Genomic DNA, 25,266 nt, shown 5'->3' with positions numbered 1-25,266 from the left:
TGGAAAACACATGTATGTACATACTGATATAAATACTTTACATATGTATGGTGAATATGTGAGCAAGCTATTTAGTGGTATAATCAGACTGTTAAGCTACATCTGTATGACTGCAGTTTACCATCAGGTCCTCACAAAGAGGTTGAACCTTAAACTAAATATGTACATTGAAGTGACCCCATTTATCACTTATTGATTGCTGTTGGGTGGGACCGGAGAACGGGTGAAAAGGTTTTCGTATGTTTGAGGGGTCATTAGTATGGCAGTACCGGTGTTGGTTTTAAAGGTGAAGCAAGGCCTTTGGGTGACTTTAATGCTCGGGTATAAATGTAACAGACTGTGAGGCGCTGTCTAGACTGACTCTGATTGGCTGGAGGCTGAAGCCCGTTGATGCAAAGAGGTCAGGGAGTCAGAGCTGATGAATGTTTTGTGATACTCAGGAGGGGTAAGTGCAGTGTGGTATGGTTTGAATTACTGACAAATTAACCCCCTTCAAAATTGTTTTTGCTGTTCTAGACACGGTTTTAAACACTCAAAGACAAACAAAGGTTTTAATAAAAAGTTTATTTTTTGAATCAAGGGTTTTAGCTTTCTTCTTCTTTGCATCCTTGACCTTGCCAAGGGTTAAAAGATTGAACTTGTGGATGTTTTGTGCTGACACTGATCTCTATAAGATGGTTGTTTTTTTGTTTTTTTTTCATTTATCATGGCTGCTGTATAACTGTTCGTGTTAATCTAACACCAACAAACAAAAAGGTTGTTAAAATATAAATTCAGGACCCGTAATCACAAAGAATCCGAAGACTAAAAGTAGCTCTTAATGACGTCACTCGAAGAAAAATCCAAGAATTTCTCAAATTCTAGGATTTTCCTCAGAATTTTCCCTCATTAAGATAAAAGTTATTCAGTTATTCATGTGGCCTCTTAGGCCTGAAGAGATCTCCTAACGTGAGGAAATGTTTAGAGTAGTGAGGAGGACTTTTAGTGAGCTTAAGACTTTCTTAAGCAGAGAAGATGGCAGACAAACAGAGAGAAAGGAGAGATACTCTCCCAACAATAAACCACAGTGAATTAATAAAATGCTGCGCAGGGATCCACCCCCTAAACAGTCGAGTAAATAAGCACATAAACTTCTATACCGATCATACAATTATTAATATAGAGATAAGATAAACCTTATCATATAAGGCCAAATTAAATAGTTTCAGCAGCTCGACAGATTAAAGGTGCACCTCTAGTGAGGTAATATTAAGTAGGATAAATAAATTATAGGAACAATAATAAATAACCATGAATAAAAAGTGAACATGGTCATCTACAACGCTCCCCCGTCTGTAGAGAAGTTCTCTGGTGTGCTGCTATCTCCTCTCTAGCGTCTCTCTAGCGTATCAGAGCTGCTCACGTTCCAGGCTGGTGCTAAAAGCAGAGGGAACGATGCATTGATCTGCTCGGGAATGCCTGTTTGTTCACACCATGATCTCATCCGGTTCTACTCCTTTGTTCAGTTTGGTTTTCTCCACCTATTTTTTCCGTTTCGTTTTGGTCATTTTACCAAACTAAACCTCATTATCCTAGGAGATCACAGTAAAATGCTGAATTTTAAAATGTATATGAAATTAATATGAAATCGATGCAGTATGAAAACGACTAGCATGGTGAATAAAACACAATAATAGGCAAATCAAAATAATGAAGAGCATGTAAATAAGCTACGAATGAATGAATGAATGAATGAATGAATGAATGAATGAATGAATGAATGAATGAATGAATGAATGAATGTAAATGAGCTATGTTTAAACATTTTGATGCTAGGTGACAATTCATTTTATCTTGCTAATTCCATCAGCCTGATTTATTCATTTCTGAATCTAGTCTAAATTTTATCATCGGTTCATTTCTCTCCATTGATTACTAGGAGCACAGTTTTTATTTCTTTAACAACCAATCACAGCTCTTAGGAGACAGTGTCACACCTAGCAACAGGGTCAACCAAACCTCCTGACAGAGATAGGAAGTTCTGTCGTCTCTCTTAGCAGAGAACGGAATCGCTCTTAAGGTAGATGTCCTTACCAGGACTTTTTTGGCTAATTTAGGAGCTCTCTGAGATAATAGGGGCCCTGGTTCTCAGGAAGTCTGCCAAGAAGAATGGAAAATTAGGTGTGCAAATTTAAAAAGTGGAGAAATTGCTCCACCAGAAAAATGTTTACGGGGCACACCAATAGTCAAATGATGCAATCTGATGCTGTGCTAACCTGTCTTTCAGTAATATGATTAAACACAAAAATAGTTTTTTTTTCCATTTCTGACTTAGAAGTATGATGGAGGACTTTGCAATTTCTCATTATGGTTGGATAACAAATGGGTCCCTGAAATTCTACCTTTAATTCATGTATAAATATTTTTGTAAGAAAAAAGTAGCTCACATGTATTTCATAGGAATGTTACGAGTGTTTTTGGGAAATAGAAAATCTCCAGGCGACCTTCAATTTCACACTGCATTCCAACTGTAACATTTTTTGCATTAGTATGACGTGTGTGACAAATATGCGTAAAGTGGAAGGAAGATTATACAATTTTTTTTTTTTGTTTTTTTTTTTCCCAAACTACAGTTTGAAAAGTGTGGTGTGCATTTCTATTGTTATTCTCTTACGGCTGAGCAGCAGGTTCTTTTAACACTATGAAACAAAGTTGTGAATGTGTTGTTCGTAATGCCTCTACTGGTTTGGATGGAGTTGATAATAAAAATGTCCTTTTTCATATTTATGCTAATTTTATATAACGTTTCAAATAACTTTTTCCTCTGTGTCATATCAGTTTGTTTTTACTTCCTTTTTAATTTTATATTTTTTGTTGGCATGAAACCATACCGCTGATCACAGATTTTCGCTTCTGACCTCAGTCTAGCTACCACTACTCTTTCCCATAACTCAATTTATTTTTCTGTAGTTGCTCTTGAAAATTGATAACAGCAAGCATCTCTCCTTCATTCCTCAGGCATCTTCTCGCTCTCTAAGATCTCATTTAAAAGAGCCTAGTCAAAAACTCTACTGTTGTCTCTCCTAGACACTGCCATACCTCCACATTTATATCATCAGGACCAACTGCTTTTCCACTTTCATCCTTGTCAATGTCTTCCTTACTTCATCCTTACTGATCTTTGCCACTTCCTGATCTACAGTGGTCGCTTCTTCTGCTCTTTGATCTCTCCCATTTTCCTCATTCATAAACTCTTCGAAGTACTCTTTCCATCTTCCTATCTCACTTGTTGCACCTCTCAGTACATTTCCATCTCGATCATTAATCACCCTAACCCCAGGGCCGGTTCTAGGCATGCATATATGAGGGGGCAGGCAGAAATGTGAAGGGGGCTTCATCATGCGTGTACGTTACGCTCCAGCATGTTTATTGTTGTTGTTGATAAGTGTTTTCTTTATGAGTTTGGGGTAAACTGTGTAGTGCTGTGCAATTTGCCAGACTGCACCGATTTTCCCCCAGTGGGCTGCTTTTACATTACATTACATTAATAATTAACCATTACCAATATCACTATCACTCACCACACTGTCATGTAGCTCAACTTAAGACCTACCTTTCGTTTCAAATCACAAAGCTACTTTAGGTGGTTAATGTTAACATTGGGTCTATTATTATGCTAATATAATCAAATAGACAGCTAAGTAACATTTTGTTTGTTGTTCTATGTCATAGAACATTATATTTAGACTTCAACATATATTAGCCTGTAAAGTTAACAACCCAGCTAAATGATTGCTCAACTGTTGAAGATGAAAAGCTCACATGAAAAGAGATCCTTGAGTAAAAGTGACTTTTACCTACACAGAACGCTATAGAATGCTATAATTATGAAATACTGTTGGTTTGTTTGTTTCTATTATCAATACTTTATTGTGAGAGTTACTAGACATTCAGAAAAAAATGTTGTGGTCATGCTTTTTCTCTTCTTCTTCAGACTTTAACATCAAAATAATTAAGTTAAATTAATGAAATGGCCTAATTTGTCTGTTTGGTTGTAAATCTCACTCTCTTTCTCTCTTCATTAAACCTGACAAATACCAGTCAACAGCTGGAATGAAAAAATCTCCCTGTACCTCATTTATAAATATTTTTGTAAGAAAAAAAGGAGCTCACATGTATTCCATGGGAGTGTTATGTGAAATAAAACAATATCCAGACATTACCTTTAATTTTAAACTGCATTCCAATTGTAACGTGTTCCGCATTAGTATGATATGTGTGACATATACAGTAACCTTCAAAGTATTCATGCCGTTCAAACGTTTCCATATTTTGTCCAGTTACAACGAGAAATGTTGGTGTATTCTATTGTGATTTTTTCTGGAAGGACGTATTCACTCCAGCTTTTTCCATCCTCTTTGTGAAGTCTGCCCATTCACAGGTAGCACCTGTGAATGGGCAGCAAAGCCTCGGTGACCCGTCCCCCCCTTTTGAATGGGTTGTACTGGAATTCTAATTTCCCCTCCGGGATCAATAAAGTATCTTTGAATAGGATTGAATTGAATTGAATCTGTCCTTCTGCACTCCTGTTCTGGATACCAAACTTGCCCATCACTTCCTCATCACCTCTCTTCCCTACTCCAACATGTCCTTTGAGATCTGCAACAATCATCATTTTCTCACCTCTGGGGATATTCAGCATCACTTTATCTAACTCACTCCAGAATGTCTCCTTCTCCTCTAACTCATATCCTATCTGTGAGCCATAACCACTGACAACATTGAAGATCACACCTTCATTTTCTAGCATTAGACTCATTATCCTATGTGACAATCCTTTCACCTCCAGAACATTCAAACAAACTCCTGTTTCAAGATAACTCCAACACCCTTTCTCTTCCCAGCCACGCTGTGGTAGAACAGCTTGAACCTTGCTCTTAAGCTTCTAGCATTGATACCTTTCCACCTGGTATCTTCAACACACAGTATGTCCACCTTTTTCCTCTGCATCATGTCAGTCAACTAGCTAGCTTTTCCTGTCATAGTCCCAACAGTTAAAGCCCCTACTCTCAGTCATAGACTTTTGCCTTTCCTCTTCTCTACCTACAATGGATGGTTCTAGACAGGGGCCAACAGAGGCCAGTGCCCCTGTAGAACTGGTCCTTGCGACTGGTATGGCCCCAGTCATGAAGACATAATATGTAAATCAATTCTTAAATGATGAAATATTGCCATGTTTTTTTTGTTTCATTCTTTTGTTCTGTGCCCCATTGAAAAAAGACTGGGCCCCATGGTAAATGTGGTCTAGAACCACTACTGTCTTCCTCCTCTTCTTCTTTGCTGAGCAACAGTAGCCCAATTTCCACCAGCACCAATGGCAGTTGTTGTTAACCTGGGCCTTGATTAATTCAAGATGGAGATCATCATCTTGACTTGTATAGCAGATGTGAAACAAGTTTAGTTATCTGGGCTTGGGACCAGCACAAATAGGACAGAGGACATTGTCCCCTATTTGAGACTGCATTAGTCCTCAAAGGACTAATACAGGACTTGGCACCTGCACACTGCTAAATGTAGAAAAAGCTGATTCAATGAACATGATGTTACTGCGCTTGACTGGCCAGCAAACTGGACTAATCTGAACCCCACAAAGAATCTATCAGGTATTGTAAAGAGGAAGATGAGAGACACCAGAACCAACAATGCAGGTCACCTGAAGGTCGCAGTTAAGCTTTGTTAAAATTAATCCCTCTATGCCACGCTGCATTGATGCAGTAATTTGTGTAAAAGGAGCCCCGATCATATACTGAGTGCAACCACTCTATGTGTAATTACATGGAAACACTTTTTAGTAAGCCGACATTTCTGTTTAAACAATCTTTTTGTGGTTTTCATCTATAATTTTCATTGTCTGAGAGACTGAATTTGGGGTTTTTGTTAGTTGTCGTTTATAATCATAACAGAAATAAACACTTGAAATATATCTTTCTGTGTAATGGGTCTATATAATATTGACTTTCACTGTTTGAATTGAATAATTGAAGTAAATTAGCTTTTTAACGATTTACTTTTTATTTACTGGGATTTTTGCATTGTGAATGGAGAAAACTGAATTGTCACATTCTGACCACATAGAGGCAGTGTTGTGCCAACATGACTTCAGTCCGGACTACATAACTGCACTTAAGAAACATCATGTACCGAACGTGATAGTTAAATCACTTTAATCAAAATTCCCTTCTATCCAAAATAGCCGGCCCTATGGGGAAAAGCAATTTCCCCTTATATCCTGATAACTGGTTGTGCCACTTTTGGCGACAACAACTGCCATCAAGCATTTACACTAATTTGCAACAAGTATATTACATCACTGTGGAGCAATTTTGACTCACTTACCTTTACAAATTTTACATCTGGACTTTGACCATGCCATACCCCACCTAACCCCGGGACCGAATCAGGACCAAGAGCAGAGCATACCAAGGAAGACCAAGACTCTGAGTGAGGCAGGTCCAAGACTAAACAATTGTAAGACCATCTTTGAGATGATTGCTGTAATCACATTATTGTAGTTGTGTTGCTAGCTGTAGCAGAGCTCCAGCCAAATATTTTAGAACCCAAACTTGTAAACAAGCAGACTCAACTACATCACACTTGTCAAAACAATCTGATAAAACATTCACATGTTTGCACTGGAACATGTTTTCCGCTCTTGTTTTAGCATCTCTCTCCTGTTCTCATCCTCAACATTTAGGGGGATAACGCTGAACATTGAAATTTTTTAAATAAAATATTTATTGGTAGCATTTGAATATAGTTTCAGGTTAGGTTGCAGCTGCGGTCTTAACCAAGTGTTGAGAAAAACAAAACCTAAGTTTAACATGTCTGATGCTGAGAAAAGTGTTTGAGTAATAATGTAGTTGAAATTGAGACAGGACCCTAACCAAAACCCCATTTTTTAACCTTTCAGAAAGGATTTGTCTGTGTTCTTTGTTTCATTGCCCTGCTTAGAGACACTTCTTGTAGCCTACTTGTACTGGCTGCCTTTAGTGATACTCCAAAGAAATGTTGGTATTTATTATTCACAAAGTAAATACTGACAAATGAACTGTGATGTAGAGCTAACAAGCCCAAACAGCAGACATGATTAGTGGTTTAAGTACGTTAATCTTTGCAAAGAGGTGCAGTGCAGTATTTCATGAGCTCCAAAGAAAAAACTAAAGAAGAGTGCAAAGGAACAGGTTTTTTTTTGGGGGGGTGGGGGGGGGGGTTTGTTTTTTTGCTGTATCTACATTCAGTTTTACAATGCTAGGTAGCCATATTGGATTTTCGGGTTGGAATTGGTGAGAAACCGCTAACGTTCCTGATCTGAATTCCTGCTTCTAGTGAATTGCTGTTATTTTGTCAGCCTAAAACTTAGAAACTCTCATTTGTAATTAAAAATGGAAGGACTAATTAAACCACACCCTTGAATCAATCATGCATTGCCAACAGATGAGAACATTGTTTCTCTTTTTCTAACCCAGCAAACTAAAAAAAGGTCCAGGTCATGTTTCACTACTGTTTTAAATATCTACCAATACGCTTGGCATAAATCAAAGGTTTATCTGGTATAAGAACAACTGTGTTAGAATATGCAACAACAACAAAAAAAAGTACATTATTTAATTGTAAAATGGATTAGTCACCAGCAGAGGGCGGTGCACTATCATAGTTTTATCCTGAAGATTGTTTTTCCTTTTCTTTTCGTCACACAGACATGAACCTGCAAGGAAAACAACAATGCTGGCAACTGTTTAGGGGTTGGAATGAAAATCTGGTGGAATTCTTAGCCAACAAAAGTGACTAATCAACTAACTTGTTCACTCTTTTGTAGATCAATGGATTTTAAAGAGCTCAGTCCAGAGATTGGTTTACACAAAGGCAGTACAGGATTAACAGTCATTGATAGATATGTTGGTAAAACGTTAACAAGATTAGCCTGGAAAGTCCTTTAATCTTGTTGTGTTTGATCAGACACCCACTTACAATTTGATTGCTTTTTAAGCGCAAATTATTTATATTTTGTATTAGCTACTTTTACAACAAGTTGGGAAATTTGCACATAGCTGTGGAGGTCAAAAAGTGCCACAGTACAATAAAAAATTATCTTTTATTGTTTATTTAAAGGTCAGCAAATAATACAAAAAATATGAACAGCTAAATAAGCAATGTATTAAATCTATTTTTATTTTAAATCTATTTTTATGTACTATTTCTTTATTCCATGGTCGTCTGATGCAACCCTGTACCCGGATCTGGATCAATTAGTGGGTAGGGGAACTAACTGTTCTGAAACTGTGGTATAAGGGCTGCCTCGAGATGTACTCAGAAGAGGGGGCGGTATTACATATTTGCAAGGTAAATGTGAACAAAAAAACCATGATGAAATGGTTGACAGTTAACCAGGAACAAGCCCTTGTGACCACTTATAATATGTTGTGTTTAGCTTGGAGGGCAGAACTTGGATCTGAGAATGACATCAAACCCAGCTTAACCGTGTTTCAGTTCAACGTTTGAAAGGCAGTGGGTTTTGTTCATTAATAAGCTCACAAATTGTTTTTACAGGAACTAACTTTTATATGGAAGGGACCTATTTAGGATTATGACGGTTGCTAGAAACCCTTAACATTTTTTTTTTTTTTTTTTTTTTTGAATTTGCGATTTCTAGGACTCTTTGTGTTAATTTTTCCAACTTTAAACTTGGAAGTTTTAACTTCTGGTGGTATTTGTTATAAAAAGTTTGAGAAACGGTGCTCTAATCAATAGCTCCTATTCAGATCATACTTTCTTTGCCTGGTGAGAAACAGAAAAGTCTTGATGTAAAATGGGGGGTTAAAGTCAATGAATGTCATGAATTAAAACTCTGGTTGCCAAGAATAAGTTTAGCCCACACCCTATGTAGATCTGAATGTTCAAGATCAGAAACCTCCAGTGGTGGTTGTGTTAATGGAAAAGAAAAACGTTAGTAAGGGAAATGTGGATTAATCACAATCAAGAACATGATTGCAACATTAAAGAATAATATTTTCATTTCATGTTTTCCAAATATCATGCAGTTCTAATAAAGAGTGAAATAATTAAATATGACGCATACAACTTCGGGCTGCACAGTGGCGCAGTAGGTGTGTGCTTGGTTGTTTGTCCTGTCTGTGTTGCCCTGTGATGGACTGGTGACCTCTCCAGGCTGTACCCCGCCTCCTGCCCATAGACTGCTGACCTGTGACCCACTATGGAAGAAGTGGTAGAAAATTACTGACTGACTGACATATAACTTCAGAATGTCTTTAATGAATTCTACATTTGATTATTTAGCTATACGTTTAACTTTCGTCACAAAATAAACAGGAATATATTTAGTTATTTTATTTATTTCAAATTTTAGCATATTCAAACCTTATTTTATCCTATATATATTTTGCACATTTTGGTGCTTTTGGCTTTCCATACTTAACCACCTTTATGCATATTTTCCAGGTTAGGTTAAGGGTTAGGGCATAGAAATAAATCTAAAATAAATGCTAGTCAATGCAATGTCCTTCTAAAGATAGAAAGCCAAGGATGTGTGTGTGTGTGTGTGTGTGTGTGTGTAAGGAGGGAGATGGGCGCGTTCATCAAGGGCCACTATAGGCTACAGCTTGCAGCCGTCTTGGGCCCTCCACCAAAATGTAGCACGACGTCACCGCTTCCGCCCTGCTCCCCTCCCCTCCCCTCTCCACTCCACCCCCAGCCTTCCTCTCCCTCCTCCCCCGGAGTAGTTGGTGCAGCTCGGCCGCCTGCAATCCAACATGGAGTAGTGAGAGATGGGGCTCTAGCGGGGCCACCCCTCGGCTACAGCAGCGAAGACGCGCTTTTTTTACGCACAACTGGAAGCGGAGTCGTCGGTGAAAACATGCGCCTTAGGACTTAAAAAACCAAGAGTGTGTGTGGGAGTGTGTGTATGTGTTTGGGTAAGGTGGGGGGGTTAGAGAGAATCAAGGGCTGAATTCGGCAACCAACATTGCCAGTGCAGCCTGCGTTTATCCACTGATTGGGTATTAAAGTTTCAGACGGAGGAGAGGAGGTCCGTTTTTGCGATCCAGAAGAAAACAGCGTGGCTTCAGGGGAAGAAAGAAGAGGAAAAGGGAGAATTTCAGGAAAAAAGGCTATCGAGGGCAAAGCCTGAGAGCCGACAGTCGCACAAAGGCGCAGGGGGGATTTATGCGGAATTGAACACAGGATCGGAGGTGAAAGAATGACGAGTGAAAAGTATGCAACCGCCGTGGTATATTACCTGAGGTGAAAAGAAAAAATGATAGAGGAAACACACCCAAACGAGTAAGTAATGCAGCTTGAAGATTTCTCTTTCTCCCCCTTTCTCCGTGCTTATGAGTTGGAGGTGCTTGGAGCAACTTGGTGGAATGTGCAAACTCTTTGCAATCTATACTTCCCTTTCACCACATTTGCTTGTAATTTTTTACTGTTTAAACGCATCGACAGTGTGCGCTTGTGCGTGTGTGTGTTTTTTTTTACGGTGCCCCCCCCCCTCTCCCATATTGTGTTCTTGAAATACAGTCTAAAGAAGGCGAGAGAAAGAAGAGTGGGAGGAGGAGGAGGGGAATAAGCGTGGGTGGATCGGAAACATTTTCTGAAAGGATCTCAAGCGAGAAAGCAGCAGCGAGGCCCTGCTGCAGCGTAACTTGGGAACTCAAACACGCCGAGCAAACTGCGCCTTAAACATAATTTATAAATACAGGGACGGCATCGAGCATGGGGCACCGTTTGTTATGCGCATTTATTTGTATACGCCTCCGCTGTTCGGTCACATCTGTGTGTTTGCTTCCAACCGAATGGGGAAGTCTCACAGGATATGAGATATCCGATATGCCTCATCCGCCATCTCTTTCTCAATCGCCCTCATTTGCATAGCCTACCGCGCTCCATTCATAAAAAAAATTCGTAGGCTTTATAGATTGTAAACGACGGCTGGCTTTCAGAGGGGGAAAAATATTCATCTGATTGTGTTTGATTCGAGCCGTCGCGGCTCATTTTTGTCCGCCACGCAGACTCGCTGGATCGTTTGGCTTCTATGAAATGTAGCTCAGCATGTAGGCCCACAGAGCTGTTTACCCGGCACCAGTGGATCTATGTTAAAGGCGAATATTTCCCCCTTACGAAATGGTTAATACTCAGCGACACATAACCTATATCAGTCTCATATTTTGTGCCAATCGTCTGAGCCAGGCTGCTTGGTGGCAATGCCTGTCTGTGCTGATCTGTTGGCGGGGGGTTGGAAGGGCGAAGGGCACCGGATGGGGATGGGGGGAGGATGTTTGCGCTGCGGTGGCGTGACGGCGGCTCATTCATAAAAGCCCTCTAACCTTAAGCACGTCCCCATTCATGCCTGCTGGCCGTGTTGTAGTCAGCACAGCCCCGCGGCTGAGTGTTTGTCCCCCGGTCTCACAGGCAGAGTCCGTAATCTGGCACAGGTCTGTGCTGACTTGACAACTCGCTATAAAAATGGATTTTGGAGGGTATTAAACATTAAGCCAATGCAGTTATTAAGGTTTTATTGGAGCATTTTAATTTGTAGAATGGGAATAAAAGAATAGAAATAAACGTTATTGTCCCTCAGTGGGGAAAATCAGATGTACCAGCAGTAAAGTCACAGACAAGTCGAAGCATGCAGATTCATACAGAGGTAAAAATATAAAAACGCACAATAAGAATAAGAGACTGTACAGTAAGCGCAAATAAATTGTGTGTGGTTATTCAACATACTCGAATTAAACATGTGCAATTGAATAGGATAATTTTAAAAACGTGCAGAATATATTTGTGCATAAAAGAGACCATTTACAAGAAATGCGGAAAAACTGTGCAATAAGAGCAGGGATGTAAATACTTAATGTATTTGTTGTAAGCAGTGAGGTTATAAAGTCTGGGAGGCTGCTGGGAGGAAGGACCTGTGATAACGCTCTTTTGTGCACCTGGGATGCAGCAGTCTGTCACTGAACAAGCTCTTCAGTTCTGAAAAAGCAGGGGGTAGGAGACACTGACCAAGAGTGATGTTAGTTTTGCCAGAGTTCATCTATCTCCCGCCACCTGCACCAGGTCGAGGGGGCATCCTAGGATGGAGCTGGCCTTCCTGATGGGCTTATCTAACCGCTTCCTCATAGCTGTAGATAAATTGCTGCTCCAACAAACTACACCATAGAAGATGGCTAATGCCACAAGATTTAAAAAGGTCTTAAAGAGTACCCTCCGCATTGCAAAACACCTCAGTCTCCTCAGCAGGGAGAGTCTACTGACTTCCTGTGAAGAGCATAAGGGTTGTGTACCTGTACTTGGCAGGCTTGACCTCTGACACAGAATGTAGATCTTAAAATTTAAAAAGTAATTTGAAATATAAATTTATTTAGAATTAGAAAATGACGTAATAGCTGTACTGTATTTACACAGGAAAATATTCATAGATTTATGATCATGCAAATAGTCATATAAGGTTGTTAGTTTGTTTATATCAGGGACAAATTAACTCAAAACATCTAAAAAAAAAAAAAAAAATGACAGTTGGAGCCCCCTACTTGACTGAGTTGGTTTTGAAAAAGCCATTGGCTGGTATGAGGTTCTCACGCTGTGATGACCTTAAGCGAAAATACAATGGTATTTACTAGTGCTACTCAATATATCACAAATGTATCATTATCGCAGTATCACTGTGTGTAATATGCATATCACAAAGCAAAACCTGGACTGCAATAAATCTTAGCTAATAATTTTATTATCATGCATTAAGGCTGTCAATGCCTGCAATATATTTGGTGACCCTTCTTGTTAAATACAAATTAAAATGTTTTAGAAGGTAGAGAGGTGGGCAGGACATAAAGAAACCACAACAGATTTTTTTTTTTTCAGTGCCAAAACAGCAGATGTCGACCCGAAGCAATTTATTCTGAAAAATCTTGAGATGGAAATCATTTTTCCCAGTAGCTGGATGGATTACATATAAGATGTCTGTTTGCTATAGACCCAAAGTAGAAAGACTTTTCAATTATTTATTTATCGCAAGTCATATCAGTATTGCAACATCTTACATGTTTTTGTTTTGTGTAGTATTCACGCAGAAATTTAAGATAAAATTTTCCATGATCTAGTTTTTTATTTACTGCGTAGAATAGTTCCAATTATTCTGACCTAAAACAATATTCCCTTAATAGTGGGTTAGCTCCCACACCATCACTGTCCGTGTTTTTCAGGGCCAGATATATTTCCAAAAAGCCAAACTTGTATTTCTGTTTGTTAGCAGGGAAATAGTGTAGTAGCCTTATCTCACCCAGCTGACAGGCAGTGCGCAGCAGCAGGTGGGAGAGGACCGCTGCATGTGTTTGTGCTCTATGCAACTGGTGAAAACTTTGGTCAGTCCAGCACTTCATCTGGAGTCTCATTAATAGGACTTTACCCCGCAGGCACAATATGACTGAAAATGTGGGTGGTTTTGGCAACGTAATTCTTTAAAACCTTGGTACACCTTGATGCCAGTCCGTAGGCCATATCTTGGTAAAAGGGCGCATTTCTTGCACAAAAGGAGACAGTCAGAAAAATCATCTTGTTTCCTATAATGTATTTACTGTTGTTTATTTAATCAATTATACAAACTGGGTTTGAGGCTCCAAATTAAATTATGCTAAGGTTATACAACCTTATGCCTCTGAGTTTGTAAATGCATTGTTCAATCTTGGCTAAATTTGAAGAACATGAACTACTCCATTCAGGTAATAAATTCAACATATACATTTTTAATTAGAAATTAAAGATGTTGGTTCAGTCCAGATTTTAAAAGTGTTCTGGTTTACAAACATTATTGCCTCAACTAGCTTAGAAACAGCCCTAATGCTAAAGATAAACAAACTAGCATGCCAAGCTTCTTATGTTTACTGTAGGGGTTGCAATGCTTCTTAACTGTGCTTGGGAGGGTTTAAATTGCACCTTACTGGAAGGTTTCTAATGGTTTTAAGATAATTTTATGCCATTACTAGTTTAATGAAAGCGCTAATGCTAAAATCAAACTTTGTTAGCAATCAAGCGTCTTAACCCTGAGGGAGTTGTTGCTAATTATTGGCAAGCTGTGGTTGTCAGGGAAAAGGTTTACATGCCAACTCAATAGAACTTATTTCAAAGGTTTATTCCTATATCAGTAATATAATGCCATAATTAAGGGAGTTTTTCTTCTCCATTGTCGCTACATTAATGCTCAGTATGAAGGATTGCTGCAAAGTCAACGCCATTGACTGCCCACTGTCTCTACATGCTCATCCAGGAGGAGTGACTGCTACAAGTCACTGACTCGATTAAATCTGCTGAGTCTCCTTAGATAGAAAAACTACTTAACCAATTTGAAAAAATAACTGAATCTGACTGCACTGTTTGATAGTTAGGATTAATTGGAATGTATGTACCTGATATGAAATCTGTATGATATGAATTGACTTTGTGGAGTGTCTATTTAAATAAAACTGAATTGAATTAATCTCTAATCAGTTCTTGTTTTTTGTTTCTTTTTTACATTGAGGACAAACCAGATTAACTAAAACGATCTTAAATAATTACAATTTAACACATTTTGTTGACTAAATGCAGTATAAAAAATGGTTGAAATTTAATAATTTCTACGTGGATATTGATTAAAATGTATTGGCATCAAATGTTTGTAAATTGTTATACCAGTTTTATTGGTTTAATTAAAACATATGTTTTATGTGTGCGATTGTCAGCCATCTTGTAGGGTAGCATAGTCCTACATCGGAGTCTGTCTCCCCAATCTTAAAGGGAGACTGTATCCACGCCCTTGTCACAAAGTCACTATCTGTAGCTGTTGGTGCATTTCCTGCTGTAGACAGTACCTTTATGGCCTTTTTCCAAGTCAGGTTTCTGATAAAGTTTGCCTTTGTCATGGGCGATGTGCAAAACCAAACCACACCCTGGAAGTTTTCAAAGAAGTCGGCCTAGGTAACTTTACAAAACAAGTCTTGGCTCTTTTTGCACTGAAAGCCTATAGTGGCTCATAATGTTATAATTTACCAGGGCATTTTTCTTGAGCAATTTAGCTACAGTTAATAGCAATGTTGTTTGGTACATTTAAACTCAGAAATAGTTCTCCATAAAAAATTCATATAGAAAAAGGCTTGATTCAATTCTTCTGGTTTAAAATTATTTGAAGTCTTTCTTTGTTCATCAACATTAGACCAACATTGAGCCCAATGCTTCTTACAATATTTTATTTCAAGTAATAGGCATTTACGTTTTGCATGCAAATATATTTGTCTTTAGTGTCTAAAGTTCTTAAACTAATAGAAAGTGGTGGGGACATGGTGATGGAAAACAAAGAGAATAGAGGGAAAAGTCAGGCTTTTATAGCAACCACATGTCACGTTTTACCCAATATGGGGGGATTTTGTACCATATTTGACAACTGACTGGAGTTTTCCTTTTCACTGTTGCCACATGCATGTTCAGTATGAGGATTTGCAGCGAAGTCCACTGTAGCCACATGCTCATTCAGGAGGAGGGACTGGAGCAATCTGGAGTGATGCAATCAGCTGGCTTTCCTTAGATAGAACATTGTTTTCCAACTGGCATGATAAACTAAAACACTGTGTTCTATAATTAGCATAGAATTGGAATAAATATATGATTGACTTTGAAACTGGATTAAATTGAGTACACATTTCTGTATATACATTGGAACTAATAATCATGCTCTTGTTAAGATCTCCACATTTCCTGATGATCAGATGAACAAACTTGTTCGATTGGCATGGCTTACATATAATGAACAGCCCAAATTCAGTGTCTTAGGAAATTAGAATATTATGTGAGATCAATACAAAATTATGTTTTAAACAGAAATGTCAGGTTTCTGAAAAGTGCGGTCATTTCTATGTACTTTTGGTTCGGGCTGCTTTTGCATGATTTACTGCATCAATGCTGTGTGGCATTGATGCAATTAGCCTCCCGTGGTTCTTCTAAGGTGTAATGGAAACCCAGGTTGCTTCGATGGTGACCTTCAGGTCATCTGCATTGTTGGGTCTTGTGTTTTTCATCTTCCTCTTGACAATACTCCATAAATACTATATGGTATTTAGGCCAGGTCAGTTTGATGGCAAGCACAGTAGCACCATGGTTACTGAACCAGCTTTTGGTACCTTTGGCAGTGTGGGCTGGTACCAAGTCCTGCTGCAAAATTAAATCAACATCTCTGTAAATCTTGTCAGCATAAGGAAGCATGCACTGGTCTAAAATGTCCTAGTAGATGGCTGTAACAGTAACAGTGGATTTAGGAAAACCCAGTGGACCGACACTAGCAGATGACATGGTACCCCAAATCATCACGGATTGTGGAAACTTCATACTTGACTACAAGCAATGTGGATTCTGTGCCTCTCCACTATTCCTCCAGACTCTGGAACGTTGATTTCCAAATAAAATGCAAACTTGACTTTTTCTGAAAAGAGAACATTGGATCACTGATCAACAGTCCACTGTGCACTGACCCCATCCTAAGCCCACTCCCCCAAATTCTTAAATAGATTTTGCTTGACAATGCACCTTTTCATACAACAATTTATCCTTCCACTCAACTTTCGATGAATATGTTATAGCTTTTACAATATTATAATTTTCTGAATAAAATCTGAATTGTCGGTTTTCATTATGTGTAAGCCATTTTCATCAAAATTACAAGAAATAAAGGCTTGAAATATTTTACCCTGTACTGAATCAATATAATGAGTTTTACTTTTTGAAATGAGTAACAAAAATATTGAACCTTTCCACGATATTTGTTTTATATGTAAATTTGAGCATTTGGTGAGATTATTGTTGTGCTTTGTGCTGTTGGATGTAGCCTTGCTGTCTTCATCTTTTTACTGGACAGAAGTAGTCATCGTAATAATTATGTACTGTTTTGTGTAATGCGGTTTTCTTATCTGAAGTAAAGCCAGTTATGGAATTAAGGAAGGGTCAGGACATAAAGACACACCTGTTTGTACTCATAGTGTCATGTATTCTTTTATGATGACAGTACACTGTAATGCTTCTCACTCCCTCTTTTGCAGCATCAGCAATCCATTTACTGTCTTTTGTTATGTCCCCGTCTAGGTGCATTTCTTTATTACCTGCATAGGCCGTAAGTTGTCAGTTTTAATGTGTGTTATCTTTTTCATGTCCCTGGTTTGGAGGTCCCTTTTATTACACCCACATCCCTACCACCACACACACACACACATGGGTCACACTATGAGCATAGCATGTATAGATTCAGTGTGAGCTGCTGCCCAGTCAGCATGTGCACAGTCAGTATTGGACAGGAGATGCCGAGTAACATTCAGCTAAGGTCGACATAGAGTTGAAACTGAACCCATCCCTGAAATAAAAAGCACTCATTAAGTGGTGAACACAACAGCAAGGACTTAGATGGCCTGTGTTCCCTCTGCAGAACTGCATTGTTCCTCATTTTCGGTCTTTTTCTAAGGTAGCTGAATCTGATTTTAACAGACAGAAATGTTGAATAAACTACCAGAGACTAAAAGCCAAGAAGCTGAACCATTTGTATTTAACACAGAGTCGTCTTTCGTAGAGAAACGATCTACGCTTATTCTGCAAATAACAGTGAACAGAAAAGAAATACGGCCACATCATACACTACCACGTCATAGACCACCTGCTCTAAGTCCTCTCCCTCTGGAGAATATTATCCAAGGATCAAAGTGCAATACTGGATACAGAACATATTTTGTGTCATTATAAGAAACTGTTAATAAAATCCGGTCACACATGCAAACCGAAATGTGTGTTGGGCAAATAAGAGCATAACATGCCATTCTCATAATGAACCAAAGTGGTGGCAGTATCATGCTGTGGCAGATGCTTTTGTTCAGCAGGGGGCGAGAGACTGGTTAGTGGGAAGTTGGATGGAGCTAAATACAGGGCAATCCTGGAAGAATACCTCTGAAGAGACAAGGTTTGAGGACAATGGCCCTAAACATACAGCCAGAAATACAATGGGATGGTTCAGATCAAACCATATTCATGCATGAGAATGACCTAGTCAAAGTCTAGACCTCAATCCAGTTGAGAATCTGTTGCAAGGCTCGATCATCGTTATTCACATTGATGTCGGACAGATTTAAACAATTTTGGCAGATGCATGGATGCGGCTGGGTAGAGGTTTTCTTTTGTCACAACATATTTAACTTTTTCCTCGGTTCTCTGTTGCTCAAAGGACAGTTTGTTAAATGGAATCACCGGGCTTTAACCACAACTTCACAATTACTGCTGTGTTTCTTTTGATATCTCGTGGTAACCAATTTTATCAACCTTAGTGAGGTCTGAAAATGTGGAAGTTCTTCTAGTACCAGGAACAGCCTTAAAAACCAACAACCCATTAACGAACTGGAAGCCATTGAAGTGAGGCAAACACTGCAGTCATATCTGCACATTTTACTGTGTATTAGACAAGTGGCTTCATTTTCTACTAGCTGCAGACAGTGAAGAGATGACGAGGAGTTGCATTGAATGGTATGTGTTAAAATGCAGGCACTGAGATGGATAAACACATGCATGTCCACGGATGACCTTCCTTTGCAGACCCTTGGTATTTTTTTATTTGGCCGTCTGTACTCCCCCTCCACAGGCACACGCGTGCACGCACACATCACATGGAACAGATGCTTTTCACAGTGTTTCCTGTGTTTCGCCGAGAGGCTCATCACTGCTTGCTCTCTGGAGCCTTCAGGCTATATAATGGCCTGAGCTGTTTATATCAGGATACCAAACAATGGACCTGGATTGTTTGCCCCCCCCTTTTTTTTTTTTTTTTAAATCTCTGCTCATCAGCTGACTTGATGACCAAGATTATAATAGCTCAAGTATTCATGTACTTCACTGCGTCTCCCTACACCCCCCACCCTGGTAAATCCATATATACAACGGTTCGGAGGCTGTTTGCAGAAAACTCCCATTCATCTCTGCTCCCCAGTGAATGAACTCCATGAACTTTCAGTTCTTGGGGAAGTATTTAGCTAGTGTTGCACCATAGTTAGCTTGAGGCCCAACTTAAGGGTGTGTTGGTGATTTTTAAGTTTTTTATAAGGTGTATAAAGCTGAGAATGTTTACGGCACAATAAAATGGTTTATTTGCCAGCTTTAAAGCTTGTTTTTTTAGCTACTATCATCTCACACAGAGTTTTGGTTTTGATTATACAGGTCCTTCTCAAAATATTAGCATATTGTGATAAAGTTCATTATTTTCCATAATGTCATGATGAAAATTTAACATTCATATATTTTAGATTCATTGCACACTAACTGAAATATTTCAGGTCTTTTATTGTCTTAATACGGATGATTTTGGCATACAGCTCATGAAAACCCAAAATTCCTATCTCACAAAATTAGCATATCATTAAAAGGGTCTCTAAACGAGCTATGAACCTAATCATCTGAATCAACGAGTTAACTCTAAACACCTGCAAAAGATTCCTGAGGCCTTTAAAACTCCCAGCCTGGTTCATCACTCAAAACCCCAATCATGGGTAAGACTGCCGACCTGACTGCTGTCCAGAAGGCCACTATTGACACCCTCAAGCAAGAGGGTAAGACACAGAAATAAATTTCTGAACGAATAGGCTGTTCCCAGAGTGCTGTATCAAGGCACCTCAGTGGGAAGTCTGTGGGAAGGAAAAAGTGTGGCAGAAAACGCTGCACAACAAGAAGAGGTGACCGGACCCTGAGGAAGATTGTGGAGAAGGGCCGATTCCAGACCTTGGGGGACCTGCGGAAGCAGTGGACTGAGTCTGGAGAAGAAACACCCAGAGCCACCGTGCACAGGTGTGTGCAGGAAATGGGCTACAGGTGCCGCATTCCCCAGGTCAAGCCACTTTTGAACCAGAAACAGCGGCAGAAGCGCCTGACCTGGACTACAGAGAAGCAGCACTGGACTGTTGCTCAGTGGTCCAAAGTACTTTTTTCGGATAAAAGCAAATTCTGCATGTCATTCGGAAATCAAGGTGCCAGAGTCTGGAGGAAGACTGGGGAGAAGGAAATGCCAAAATGCCATAAGTCCAGTGTCAAGTACCCACAGTCAGTGATGGTCTGGGGTGCCGTGTCAGCTGCTGGCGTTGGTCCACTGTGTTTTATCGAGGGCAGGGTCAATGCAGCTAGCTATTAGGAGATTTTGGAGCACTTCATGCTTCCATCTGCTGAAAAGCTTTATGGAGATGAAGATTTCATTTTTCAGCACGACCTGGCACCTGCTCACAGTGCCAAAACCACTGGTTAAATGGTTTACTGACCATGGTATCACTGTGCTCAATTGGCCTGCCAACTCTCCTGACCTGAACCCCATAGACAATCTGTGGAATATTGTGAAGAGAACATTGAGAGACTCAAGACCCAACACTCTGGATGAGCTAAAGGCCGCTATCGAAGCATCCTGGGCCTCCATAAGACCTCAGCAGTGCCACAAGCTGATTGCCTCCATGCCACGCCGCATTGAAGCAGTCATTTCTGCCAGAGGATTCCCGACCAAGTATTGAGTGCATAACTGTACATGATTATTTGAAGGTTGATGTTTTTTGTATTAAAAACACTTTTCTTTTATTGGTTGGATGAAATATGCTAATTTTGTGAGATAGGAATTTTGGGTTTTCATGAGCTGTATGCCAAAATCATCCGTATTAAGACAATAAAAGACCTGAAATATTTCAGTTAGTGTGCAATGAATCTAAAATATATTAATGTTAAATTTTCATCATGACATTATGGAAAATAATGAACTTTATCACAATATGCTAATATTTTGAGAAGGACCTGTATGTGGGTTATTTAATTTTTAAGGGCAATAAATCTTGACATAAACTTTAACTGTTTTTTTTTTGGTTTTTTTGCACTTTGGATACGACAACTCTAGGTCAGCTTGACACTACCAATTAATTTCATCCACACGTTACATTTTATCCCTTCGTACTTTCTTTTTATACTTGTTAACACATTTGTTCCCATGTGCTTAACCATAGCGTCTGTTTATTTCTCATAGTAGTTAAGTCTAGTTGAGTTATGGAGACGAATAACCCTAAAAATGTCAAACCTCAAATGTAAATTAATTTAATTGTATATCATCCACTGAAACCTTTTTTGTTACACCCTGTTTCCACTGATCACTGTTAGTATCCCCTTTTAATGGCCTTCTTACAATGTGCAATTTTTAGCAGTCTTAAAAGACTATTCCATTACACACTATTCGACGTGCATCTAATAAACTTTGGTACAACTTCAAGTTTGGTGTGTGCACATTGTACGGTGACTGCTTACTATTAAACTGGTTGCGATGTATGGCAATAAGCAACGTTATTGTCGTGCGCCGCATCAGTGTACGCCATCCATCAGTGAGATGGAGACAACACCACAGTATTATGTTTAACTTCGCTATTTTATTTTTTGCAATTCCAGATGTTCTTGTAATATTTAAAATAGTTTTACAGTATCTGTTTAAAATTGTTTTACATCATTTAACTACAGTATAACCCTTAAAGTTGAAGGTGCAAGGAATTCAATTTTAATACACAGTAGTTCATTTATAAAAAATGTATCGGCTATATTTTCTGGTCACTCTGAACCATTGTCAGCAGGTAAGAAACATAAGGAAATATCTTTTTATTTGGAATAGATTAATTTTAGGGATGTTTGTTATAAGATCAGTATCAAATAAATAACTTAAGTAAAGGACTAGGGATGTTTCGGAAATTTTAAACGCAGTCAGTTGGCAAAATCTTAACCTTGTGTGATATTATTCCAACTCACAACAAATTCCAACAAACTAACATCAGATAATGTTGTAGCTATTCATGGGTAGCTTTAAAAATCCCTTCATGCCTAGTGTGGGGAAGCCCTGAGTGTTCAGGCTTCCTAGTGTTCATCATGCAAATAATTGTCAGTTGGTTTGATGCCCCAGGGCTGGACCACAGTTTGTCCAATTACAAGATAAACCATTGACATTTGACAGTTTATGTAAACAAAGTCCACCTGATCAAACACAGCTCAGGCTGACACTGTGTTGGATGTTTGTCAAAGATACAAAGAGGATTAGAGAGCCCCCCTTGTCACTTTTACTCAGTCCAAAGCGTTAAGTCGAACCAAGAATAAGCGGATGGGAGGTTTTATGAAGGTCTGTAAGAGGTTTAGGACCAATCAGCTTAGTTTAAGTGGAGTTCGAATTAACTGGAGGGGCTGCGAAGTCACTTTTAGCATACAGTTCTAGGAGCAATGCTAAACATCACAAGAGGAGATGAGATTTAGATTACTATAATAATGTAATATGGTTAAAACAATTCCCCTATAAAAAATGTCAAGTCATAGAAATGGAAACAGGCTCAAAAATGATGATTGAAAAACAACAACATGATGGTTTCAATAATGCCGTTCATTTAATCCTTCCCCTTCTGGCTTGACAATTTGTGCCCATATTTATTTCCACCAAAAAGTGTTAAACAATCACATTTTATTTAGGTTCATTTCTAAAGATGCATAATCTTGTATTTGATTTCTGATCTCTAGCAATCTCTAGCAATGCTTTGACCTGCCAATAATGGTTTCGCTTTCAAAGCTATAACAGCATTTAAAACATTTTTTTAACCTTGCTGTCTTGAACAGTCACAAATTATTCATATTAGAAGCAGAAGTAATGCCATGATCCATTTGTGTAGGAATTGGAAATGACATCACACCCGAGTTCGCAGCGTTCTAGAAACAAGTCAGAAAATAGGACGATTTGCTAATTGTTAAAGTGCTAACTACTATTACGAATGAGTATTAATAATTCGTTTTATGCGATAAAACAGACACAAACACATTTTCAAATAGATTTTTACAGCAGTGTGTGTGCGCCCTGGTTTAAAGAGTCACACACTGTCAGAATAAATGATTGATTTCAGCCTTTTTCACTGTATTCTACATGTGCGGCAGCCACATTCGATGCTAACCTCTCGAAAAAAAGCCCACTTCTGAGTGAAAAGGGCAATCACTGTAAGGCACGGTTTTACTTATTTAAAACAAACAAAATTATTAAAGCAGACTTTTTTTTTACCATATTTTATCAGCAATTAGCACAGTTAGCCAGTTACTAATGCTATCTTCCTTCCCTTCAGCACATTGGCCCTTACCTTAAATTTGAGATTTCCTAAAAGCTGCTACATAATGGTTGAAAGTTTACAAGATTAAATCAGAGCAAGGATGTCAGAGGACATGAGCATTTCCATTAATTAGCTTTATATACCTTTGTGCTTCCTGTGATATTATTCTAAAACTAACATGTTTGAAGTTGCAGTCCTCTTTCCACGGTAACAACTTCCACACTGAAGAGTGTTGCTGCTAGTGTAACTTGGTGGTGCTTAAGGATGGAAAATTCACTGTTCCAAAAAAGATCAGATTCTTTTTGACTTTCCAACCTGTCTGTCACCAGTGGGTGACCAGCCGATTTCTCACTGCATCTCTAATTATTTTCACTTATCTAAAGAGGTATAGCTTCTGCTTGGGGAGCTGTTGAAAATGTAACCCTGTGTAGTAACTTAAAATAAATTATTCTAACTATCAGAGGTAATATGTGAAAATATTTGTAGGGAGCTCAGAATATTTTCTATCAGTTTTTATTTATAGAAAACAACAGGATGTTTTCTTCTTCCTTCTATTTCAACGAAAAGTGTTTTCAGGAATGGCTTACTCGCCTTCCTCTGCAGATCTTTAACTGCGCTCACTGTTCTAGAGAGAATATAGACCCGTAACGATCTGTGACCAATTGATCAGAGTGCCCTCACTGCTTTTGCACTGTGATTGGTCAGTTGGGCATGGCGTGTTATCCGTTAGCACTGCTCCCATATCAACTGACGCACTCATTTTAAGCAGCGGCTTGAGCCTTGTGCTGCCCTGACATGTGAACGTTCCACATAACTGCAGCTGATTGACAGAATGCCAATCAGACTTCCCCTCAGGAGGCTCCCATGTCAATAGTTGTGAATGAATTTTATTCACCCCCTCCTCCCAACCCTGCACTTTCTGTCTCTCTGAATGAAAGGTAATGAAAGATCAGGTGTAATAGACCCAAATACTTTGTTGTACCTAATGTGTACTTTTGTGTCATTTAATAAGCAACAAAGTGTCCTTACACAAACCAAAATAAGAACCTTACTTCCTTACTTGGTCTGATCAATAGCAACAAAAACCAAAGATATAAATTTTTAAAGTGAGGCGACTCACAAAATCAGTAAATTTGAACATCCAGAAGTATTTGGTGAGCTTTTTTTCTGCACACCATACGTGGCATTACTCTTGCCTCCTTGCACCAGGAGTATCAGGCAATGCCGTGAGACTCTGTCAGCATTCAGGACATCAGAACAACAAACCAATAATGAAATGATCCTGATTGTGAAGTGCCCTTCAGTCACTTCCTGATTGCACCAAACAGAGCGTATACTGTGTGCAGAGAGGGGTGTGTGTGTATCTGTAGTGCTGTTGATCATGCAGAGGCGTGGCGAGTCATTCTTTATCACAGGAAGTATATCCACTCTTATCACACATGGCTGGACTCCCCTCACCGGCCCATTCATCTGGCACATATGAGCTGGATTCCACACCTCTCCGAGCCTGCGTCCAAGCCCTGTTTACTGTTTTATTACAGCCCTATTGGGTAAAGGGATTCTCAAGGTCCATCTAACTCTGGAGTACATTCAATAGCCTGTTTTGTTGTGTAGGCATGGGGGAAAATGTTATAAACCACCTCTAATTGTTTAAGTACCATGATTCTGATTTTTCTAGAAGAGCTAAAATCATGAAAGCATTCAAATTATTTTAACCATGTGGGTGTGTCAGAGAGAGAAGTCACTATTAAATAGGTTTTTATGGATTTAAAACAGAAAAAACAGAGTTGACATTTTAGGCTAGCTTTAGTATCTAGCGATCAGTGGGCTTAACATCACAAAAACAACAGTCTCCATGTTTATATTGTACAGAATATGAATCCTTACCTCAACTCTGTTATTGCCAAAAGGTCACCAAAATTTCCAAATCCAGCATGTCCCATAACAGACAGAGGTTGAAAGGTCAAAGAGACAAAGAGGAGCAACTTAAGTTAAATACATCCAACCTTCCTGTTGTTTCCTAAAAGTCTCACACTCTTGCAGCCTGATTGTTAAGCTAAAAGCTGAAAATTAAACAATT

The 25,266-nt window shown here is 38.9% G+C and overlaps 1 protein-coding gene across 1 annotated transcript in view; it reads left to right on the top strand.

Moving 5' to 3' along the window:
- Positions 1–9,762: 9,762 nt before the first annotated feature.
- LOC124859068 (sprouty-related, EVH1 domain-containing protein 2-like) overlaps positions 9,763–25,266 on the top strand; it is a 42,151-nt gene continuing 26,647 nt past the window's right edge. Inside the window, exon 1 of the mRNA XM_047351556.1 lies at positions 9,763–10,335. Coding sequence (XP_047207512.1) covers positions 10,310–10,335 — 26 coding nt within the window. The 5' untranslated portion in view covers positions 9,763–10,309. The remainder of the gene's footprint in view (positions 10,336–25,266) is intronic.

This window comes from Girardinichthys multiradiatus, chromosome 22 (assembly GCF_021462225.1).
Source record: "Girardinichthys multiradiatus isolate DD_20200921_A chromosome 22, DD_fGirMul_XY1, whole genome shotgun sequence".
Lineage (NCBI taxonomy): Eukaryota > Metazoa > Chordata > Actinopteri > Cyprinodontiformes > Goodeidae > Girardinichthys > Girardinichthys multiradiatus.
Note: the sequence above shows the minus strand (reverse complement) of the source record. Positions and strands in the feature narration are given on the sequence as shown.